Here is a 10,147-nt window from a genome sequence, read left to right as displayed (position 1 = left end):
TGACTTCTTTCAACATTGCTCTTAACACGGATGGATGTCGTCAGCCATACACTTTACAATTAAACAAGCTTTTATTACGATGGAACGGATATAAAATGTATGTATAAGTGCAGACATGTTTTTTTGTTACAAATATATCTGGCTTATTCGCGTTAAATATTACCTCTTGTCAGTAAGGCAATAACAGATCGACAGGTTATGAAATAATAGACAGGTTTATGAAAATTGGAACCTTTACTTTAGTTCGATAGATCTGGGGGCACGCTAGTCGAAGTCGAAGCCGAGCAAAATAAAGATACTTAAATGATTTCATTTATGTACTTCAATCTGAATAGGGCTTCTCAGCTCTCGCAGCTTCAAAAGTACTGCATACTTGCTGTCGCTCGCGACTCTGTCCGCGCAGTATTAAAAAAAGCTTAGTAGTCTATGTCTTCTTCCAGACTATGTTCTACATCTGTGCTAAATATCACCGAGATCCATAGAGTCGTTCTCGAGAAACTTTCATACAAACATCCATCCACCCAAACATTCGCATTTATTTTATATATAAGTGAGTACTTATGTTCTTTCAGAAATGTTTATTCGCATAAGAAAGGTAATGCGATTACTTCTCATTAGAGAAAAATCAGAGTACCCTTGAAAACGTTCAAAATAGCTTTAGCGTCTGAGTAGCATCTGCGAAGCTACACATAGCAACGATCAAATTTTTAACACCGAAATACGAAGATCGCGGCTATCTAACGAACCTTCACTGTTAAATCGCCTTAAGCCTGGCTTTATCCTTAAAAAAATTAATTAGCGAACATGACTTCTTATGAAAATATTTTTATTATACCCACAATTTGTTGTTACGAATACTTCTATTCTTAAATATATATTTTAATCTTCAATCAACTATATTCAGAAAAGCAACGATGTTTGGAGTTATTTTTTGTTTTTAGACATTAATCAATTAGAAGATAATAGTGATCGAATAGATGAATCGATTTTAGATATAGACTTAATGGTACTGGTACTATTAGGTGATCAGGAAAGATGGAATAAAGATTGTAGTATATTAGTACAGCTGACAGTTGTAAAGATTACCTAGCCAGACATTAATGAGATAATGTAACATAATGTAGACGAATGGAACGGGGAAGACGACTAGAATTGATCGTCGGCTCTCAGTAACGCACTGATCTAATAAAACTCAGAAAAATTTTTCCTTGGCTCCTGTCATCAGTGTCTGCGTTTAGCAATTCGTGCAATCTATATCAGCGATACAACTTGAGTTATCGTCATCAACTTTTGCTTGCCCACTGTTGGACAGAGGCTTAATATGCTTTTACATCTATCTTCAGATCAAGTTTTAGTAACATGGTGCTTACGGTTTTTATCACTATGAAAGCTTACTGCCTATCCAGAACAATCAATAAATGTTATTTTAATTATGTTAGTGCTCAATTTGTAATTTTTCATCATCATTAACATCTAAAGACTCAATTTTTCTCTTTCTTCTTTTACTTTTTTTGCTTCCTTCATCGTTTTTCCAAAGGTTCTTGTATATTACAATCATAAGTATATAGACTGATTTTTTCAAACACAAATCTATCCCATTGGTAACTATATTTATCCGTGGCAACATAATGTTTTCTTTCTTTATCTGAGCCGAATTTCATCAAGGTCCTTTCAGTGGTTCTAGTTTAAGCTGATGTTAAAAATCCATCGAAATGATCTCTCCCAAGTATTAAGAATGAGGTTTTCTCTTTCTTTTACCAATTCCCATCAAGGAAAATATGTTTTGTAAGTTGCGTAAAAGAATCTGTTAAATTTGGTACAAACGTCCTCTCTGAGAGTTGAAACACGACTGAGACAGAACTGTGCGAGTGCGATAGCCTTAAAAAGAGGGAAGGGGACGGATCCCTAGGTGGGGATAGGATATGTCGCCGTAAAATTATAACCATTGGTATTTTGTAATCTTTATGATGATATTAAACTAATAGAAATAGTATTAGGAAATCCGAATAGCAATCATGCAAGCGTAGATTAACGTGGAAGACATGATATGTGACAGCTTCGCAGAAAGTAGAAGACATCTCTTTGTAACGAACGGGAGTTATGTTGTTTTTGTAGCCAAAACTCGAGAACTTCTTAAAATTGTAGACTTAGATCGACTTGGTTTCGATGATCATAGCCGGTGCAGTGTTCTTAAAGCGCCTCAGTGCCCCAACACATGCGAGGTCATTGATTGTTGTGTCTGTAAGTCTTGTTCTTTCTTAAAACATTTACTTTATAGTATCGGTATATATATGTTCTTTAATTGCTTAATCAAATTCGCATATATCACCATCATGTGAAACAGCTTTCATCGCCCTTGACTCCCAGAAATTAACGTTGTTTTCATACAGCTACGAAATGTGTGACTGGACAGTAATTATTGCAAAATGCCAATTAATTTTAAATATTTTCGTTGGAAGTTTTTCATATCAGCTTTCGTAAATTAATGTCATGATTACCAATTACAGTTTTTATATTTTCGCACTGACGTTTAACTTGTATTTTCTTAGAGACCTCATGAGATGGAGAGTTCTTGGATACTTCTAGGTGTTTGTAGTAGAATAACATCTATGTTTCTAGTAGTAAAGTCCGTAACAGCATTAGTTGCTACTCAAATAGCAAGCTCGAGCAGTATAAAACCACGACCATACAGAAGACAGGCGTGAAGTGAAAGTATTGGAACGTACCTTTCTTCTAGCTCCTTTTGTCATTCCCTCTTTTTTAAAAACATAAAAGGTGTTGAGGATTTTGCAAAAGAAGAGAAATTACATTTTTTCTTCTTATAATATTATATTCTTTCTTCTAATTGTTTTCCTATTATGAAGGTGGACGTTTATTGATATCCGCCGATGATGCAACTCGACTTTGAAAAAACGTCTCAATTTTACCATCGGACCTTCAGACGTAAGGCGGGTGGGTCTCCATCCTTTCATAGTTGATGTGCCGCGGGTTGGAACAAAGCGATTTGAGTCGTCGTTCCTCGTGCCCACAGCAAAGGATTGGAATAAGTTGCCGGTGTCAGTGTTTCTGTCGAGCTATAAATTGAGTGCCCTCAAGACTAGGGTAAATAGGTATTTACTAAGCTAGTGCGTACTATCCATCGACGACATAGCCACTTACTATCAAGTGGGATAGTGGTCTAGCACTGATTTATACATTATAAAAAAATGGCCTGAAAATCTTATAGTATTATGCGAATATATAAGGAGATGTAAGGATGGATTGATGGATGTTTGTTAGTAAGTATTTCCAGAATGGCTGAACATAAGTCTGAAAGAACACAGGGTACTAATGAAGTTTTAATGGGAACAAAAAAAATGTTTTTATTAACGTTATTTATTCCGTTTTATGACACAGTTTCTTTTTTATATGAATTAGTGCTAAAGGACGCGATATTTTGTAAGTCGCGTAAACTTTGCTAACGACTGATGCGCGCACTCTCTCTGAAAGTTGCTTCACGACTGATTGAAGAGTTGCGATAGAAAGCGGGAAAGGGAGGTAGGGTGAGGGTTGTTTCAAAATGTATTTGTTACCATCAAATTGTAAACACCGTCAGTTTTTAATCTAACTTGCCAAATTTTGATATATGGAAAACTGTTAACTGAAAAAAAAATTGAATAAAAAAAAATTCTTGATAGTCGCAAATAATTGGTCTTAAATTGTTTACAGTTAATTATTTAAGAAAGTAAAATTTTTAAAGTTAGGGTTTAATGCTGTTAATATTTCTAGATTGTATAGAAAAAAGCGTAATCAATGAAAAATAGCATTTCTTTAGAACAGCAACGCAAATGTTACTAATATAATAAATATGAATGTTTGGATGGATGGATAGATGTTTGTTTGAGGGTATATCCGGAACGGACCAACGGATCTTGAAGAAATTTGGAACAGATATAGAATTTAATCTGGAATAACACATAGGCTACTAATTAGATATTTTTTAATAGCGCGTGGACGGAATTGCGGGCGACAGTTAGTTATTCATAATAGTAATAATTTTAGGCAAACACATTTTAAATTAATCTATTATTATTAACTACAAAGTATTATACACATTAATATATTCTAAATTAAGGTTCAAAAATGGACGATTTACAGCAACAATAACACCAAGGAACAAAGACATGTGGAGGGTACATTAACACGAGACAACTCTTAACATCGTGATTTAGTACAAAAATGTCATTCCCCAGCGCCATCTATCACAAAGTAGCGTACATAAAAAAAGTTTTAATGTTGTTAGGCCAAGATCGATATTGTAATCATAAAATAATAAATTATTTACTTATGAGTTATTGCGTTTCATTGATTAGTATTTATATATAATACTCTTGAATCAATTAAAGGAATTGTAATTTTTGACTTCAACTATTCTTGGACCTAATCCACCTTTGTAATCCACATTTAACCTCCTTGCTTACTTGTTAGTGTGATCAGTATATCTACAAAATATGTTCATACTACGCTGACCTTTACCTTCTCATATTCTCAATGATTTAAATGTTTAAATCAGTATATAAAAGAAAGTCGTGTTAGTTACATTATTTATAACTCAAGAACGGCTTTACCGATATGGCTGAAAATTGGTGAGGAGGTAGCTTAGAGTCAGGAGACGGACAAAGGATACTATTTATTCTTTTTTTAATGTTTTTTTTTTCGAATTTTTGCCTTGAATCTGTTTTTTATTTAACTTACTAATATTATAAATGCGAATGTTTAGATGGATGTGATGTGGATGGGATACACTAATTAAGTTTTTTATATATCCACGCGGACGGAGTCGCGGGCGACAGCTAGTAATGGATAAATCACCAATACGCAACTGACAGTTCTTTTAGAGACTTCTCCGAAGTTGAATGTGTATATCGTTATTCCTGTTTTAATAGCTATCTCTTATCAAACATTCTTGTTTAAAATTATTTATTAATTGTAGTTATATGTAACTGATGTACGCGGGCGTAATTTGGACTACTTTTTTTTAATTCTGCACCGACTAAGTCGTGGACAACCACTAAAAAATAAAATAATTATAGGAATATATGTACCTAGTAATACTATTATAGGATTTGTACAGATGCGGCTTATGTTAGGCGCATTTGCCGTCGGCTATTAAATTTGAAATTTTCGGACTAGGAAACAAATAAAGAACAGATCATATAAAAGTGTTTCAGACACAACCTATTATTTATATAAAACATTATTTTAACAAACTATTGAACTGAAAATTATTTACGCATTTTTTTTGTAGGTTTGAAAAAAAAAGTTAAATTTATTAAGTTTTACGAATGATTTACACACTAAAATACTGAAATGGTATCTAAAAATCTTTTGAAAAAGAAAACTCATATCCAGTAAATTTACTTCGTCTTTTACGTGAGCGTCTTGAGACGTTATTCTAGACATATTATGTAATTCATGTTTGTAAAGATAGGTTCCACATTGTTATTCCTTTCATGTCAAGGCGTTTAAAATAACTCTGCTATAACACGCGAATTTGTATCGTTATTGACAAAATATGTCAATATTTTTATGTGATTTTTTTGGGTGTATTCCAAACATAGTGGCGCTGCAGAAATATTACAATGTTTTTGTTTAGGTTAAGAAAGCGTTCTCACTAATATTCGCGCTAGGCCCTCTAAATGTACATTTCGCGAGAACCGCCTACGCGACGGCGGCCGAAGAATGTTTGTCGATTATTCGATTGCACGTTTTGGTCTGTAAATTTTAGCCTCATCTCAAGAATGTCTTCGCATAGAACTGGATCTTCATTACCAGTGTATGCTTTCGATATTACATGAACTTTATTAAAATATTGCTCGAATAAATACGTATCTATTGTGCCTTGACCTATGGCGGTTTCCAGGTTTCCTAGAATACAGAATTAGTTTACCGCAGTGCAAATTAATATGTTTGTAAAAACGCAATTACGCTGTTGCAATGTAGGCGTACTTTCCTATTATTCTGATTGGTGGACGTTACAGAAAGTAAAGTTAGGGGCGTGTCCTAACATTAGGAAATAGTTAACATTACAATTTAATAAACACCCCGGTGCCCCCCTTTGAACACACTTCCGTAACTCTACACTGTAGTCTCACCCTACGTAATCTGTTGAAAATAAATTTGAATTAGGATGTTGAAAAGTTTATAGCAAGCTTTTTTCCTCATCTAGGTTATGAAAAGTAGGACTTTAATATATTCAATTCATTTACAATTTTTTTTAAAGTAAATGCACAATAAAAGATATGTAAAAATCTTTCAAAAATTAGGTACAGCAAAGTATGATTTTGATTTTGGGTTACTTTTCCTGTTATGTTTTCTATAACATTTACGACCTACTTATTTAAATTGAGTTCAAAGTTTGAAATCAGTTACAGTTGCTGTGAGTCTCGCCACTTCAAGATGTTAGCTGTCACCTTAAATTTATCTTATAGTTAAAGATTTTTATTTTAGACTATTGGAAAGGTTATTGCATGTAATTGCAAACATAATTTGTTCAAAATGTTCATAGGAAATATTTTTTTTTTATATAAAAATACCTATTTGCCCAACATTACGTTTCTTGCTGTCCTTGTTTGTCATTTCTTTTAGTTTCATGCATGCATGATATAACCTCATTTTGATTAATTTCCCTTCGTTTTTTAATAACTTTTTTATGCAATTTGATATAGTTTCCAACACCCAACGCCATCTCTTATCGTGAATATTAAGTTAAGGCTTAAGAGTCGTATTCTAAAATTAACACCAGAGGCGCGGTGAGCGGCGATCAATACAACAAGGTCAAATATATCGCATGCGCACTACGATTTAGAAATTATGTTGGTAGCATCTACAGCCTTGGTAATCTTTATGATTGGTTAAGAGAGTTATTGATCGGCTTCTACAATGTTCTTGCCAATGAACTGTATTTAGGGCGCACTTGCGTACTCGCTTGCCAATCAGGTAACACTTTATCTTATCGGCGCCAAATTCGAAATTTTATCTTTTGAGCGGGAATCATCGGAATCAAAAAACGATATGAAGGTTAAAAAGGTGCTTCAAGCTGAATATATTAGGCAAAGTTTAATATGCTATTGATAGATTTCAACATATTAGAATGTTACAATTATCTGATGAGTTGTATTTTCTTCTTCTTCCAATGCCTCTCCATTACTAAAGATTGTAAGTTGTAATTTAAAGAATTAAAATTCTCTTCTTTTATGGCATATTGCATGAAGAATTTAACAAAGGTATCATAGCATTTGTTGTCTATTATACTACATTCTTGGAGATATTTAGATATTGTAACTTTCACTTATTTTTCTCAATTCAGGATTTCAAAGTTGTTAAATGTTTTTCAACAAATTGAATTGTAATTGTATCTAATCCTTCCTCCCCTATTTATTATAAGGAAGAATAAAACATTAAACCTCTACTAAAATTTACAATATGCACTAATAATCAAAATTTTCTGTTACTTCATCATACAAATGTGTGGCTTTTTATTGTAAAAAAGGAGTTACACCAAAACATGCTGTGATTGCTGACATACTGCCTTATAAAGAAGTGTTGTCTATACTTTTTATTATATAAGTAGAGATATCTGGAGGGATATAATGATCTATATGTAAGTAGTTATAAACAAGTATTGTTGTATCTGAAAAAAATAATCAAATAATTAACAAAAAACTAAGTAACATAACACATAAACAAGGTTAAATATAAAGTAATTAAATAAATACACAAGAAATAAAGAATTATAAGTCTATTGTGAACTAAACATGAAGAAAAATAATCACATTAAAAATAGCAAAAATGAGGGAGCAGAACACAATAAAGTTACAAAAAAATACAAAAACAATTGAACTACTATTTTGTTGCATATAATGGTAAGTGTACATTTTGTAATAAATCCGGGAATCAATAAAAGAACGAGCAAAAATAATTGACTGCTTAATAAAATATAGTTTTATTTCACTGATTTGTATAATTTTATAATTATTCATAAGCAAACATACAGCGATATGATTATATTTAACATTACATTCAAGTTCATCCAACGATCGAACCCAATAATCGAACGGAAGATTTACAGATGATTCCAAGAAGATGGTTATAAGAAGGTAATTAGTATTTTAAATAGATAGTAATACTGTAATACAGACTGATGTCTAATTTTAGATCCCTTTCCCATCCCACCCTTTTCTTATAAGGAAAAGATGGGATGTAAATTTTACAGAGAATGGGACGCATAGTGAGGGGAAACATTTTCTTTCTGTTCGTTCTATTCGTTCGTCGGTTACAGGTGGGCAACGCATCTGAAATTACAGATGTACATGGACAGCGGTCTCTTCCCTATTTCAGGGAATCCAGGTGACCGTTCGTTTGCCATCTAATAATTTAAAAAATGTCCTTAAGTCTATTTCATTTAACGCAAATATTAGTAAAAATTACCTTAAAAGTATTAATGTTTACAGATCAATTATTGGGTTTGGCCGTAAGAATATTTTTAATAACTAATAAATAATATTATGCAATATTTTAACACTTTTCATTTAATATTATTCTTAAGTATTGTGCACTTTGGTTAATATTTGGTGTTCTTCGATTACGCTTCGTTCTTGTAGATCTGAAAATAAACAAATATGACAAATTATTAAACATATATGACATTACAGAAATATGACAAACTAGAACTAGACCTAGAGAATACAATGGTGGGGATCTGAATTAAATTGTTTACGAATTTTACAGTTCTACATAATTCATATAGATAAATAAGCGTTTCTATTAACGAATTATCAATTCAATTTGTGATTATTTAACATTAGTAACGCGTTAAATATATCATTAATCATTCTTTAAACTTAATTGAAATTCAAACGCCTTAATGCCCTCTGGTGTCAAAATGACGCAACTTATCAAGCCAGATATTGTAAAGTAAGCATTAATTTCAATAAAAAATATGACATTCCTTGTAAACGCTAATAATAATGAAAAGTTCAATGTAACAAACGATTAATATTGAAAAATAATATATACGCAGATTTAAACATAAGTAATTTTTTTGTGTATTGGAAGGAAATTAAGTGGCGACATCTATGTGTCGTAAGAAAAAATACGCAAACCGCTGATTTCTTTTACCAAAATCTCTATATAAAACATATCGTCATCTCTCTCATTATCTTTAACAAAAAACAGAGATAACAATATGTTTTAAACGGGTATTTTTGTCTCAGAAACCCAAGACAAGTTGATCTGTCTTTGGTTTCTGATTAAATTCAACATTGAATATTTAGTTCTCCATTATTTGTGATTATCTAAAACAACTTAATGATAAAGCTATATAATGTTTGAAAAAAATATATATATTTAAAATCGGTAATACATTTTAGATAAAAGCGACCTCTATGATAAAAGCGTAGAACAATAAATTTTTATAATCCTGAGTATAAATTGTTCAATAATAGATTGATTTTTTAGTCTAATGACTCTAATTTTCCTGAAAACATGGTGTGTCATTGATAGAGTTTATATCATGTGGCGTCACTGGCGCAATATGATTGTTAGTTTCCACTGTGGAAGAACTTGGATTTAAATGTATTGTCGTCTCTCTTATTCTCTTTAGAAGAGAAAGAGATAACAAGTGTTTAGGTAGTCCAATTTCATAGTATACGTCCCTGTAAGTTTATACAAAATCCATTTACTATTTTCTCCAAGAAAGACACAAAGTACAAAGTATGATTCAAACTGATCGGGAATCGAATTCATGTTATGTCGCTGTGGATTTGTGAACAACGTCATTTTGTAATCGCACTAACTTTTAAGTGGTGAACTAAATATCGATTGGCTGTTATATAAGGGAAGTAAAGACGACCCTAAGGGAGCTACATAATAGAAGTGAAGGAATCGTCCCTACGCACGCATTTGACGCTGCTCGTAGTCAGTCTAATCCGAATGCTCGAGAAAGTAGGTCACTGGGGTTGCCTAAAACAGGTCCTCTAAAATAAAATGAGAGTGCATTTAAAATATCGCGCCTTTGTGGTGTTCATAAATTTAATGAAAAGTTCGATTTTTTCAAATGAAATGTGGTGTTGTGCAAAATTATTGAATAGAAAAGTTTTTGTGAGAA

General features: G+C 32.2%; 1 protein-coding gene across 1 annotated transcript in view; it reads right to left on the bottom strand.

Moving 5' to 3' along the window:
• Nucleotides 1–7,971: 7,971 nt before the first annotated feature.
• The window catches only part of LOC106113753 (tyrosine-protein phosphatase non-receptor type 11), an 88,095-nt gene continuing 85,919 nt past the window's right edge, over nt 7,972–10,147 (bottom strand). Inside the window, exon 12 of the mRNA XM_013306665.1 lies at nt 7,972–8,644. Coding sequence (XP_013162119.1) covers nt 8,624–8,644 — 21 coding nt within the window. The 3' untranslated portion in view covers nt 7,972–8,623. The remainder of the gene's footprint in view (nt 8,645–10,147) is intronic.

The sequence above is a fragment of the Papilio xuthus genome, unplaced genomic scaffold (genome assembly GCF_000836235.2).
Source record: "Papilio xuthus unplaced genomic scaffold, Pxut_1.1 DF828177.1, whole genome shotgun sequence".
Lineage (NCBI taxonomy): Eukaryota > Metazoa > Arthropoda > Insecta > Lepidoptera > Papilionidae > Papilio > Papilio xuthus.
Note: the sequence above shows the minus strand (reverse complement) of the source record. Positions and strands in the feature narration are given on the sequence as shown.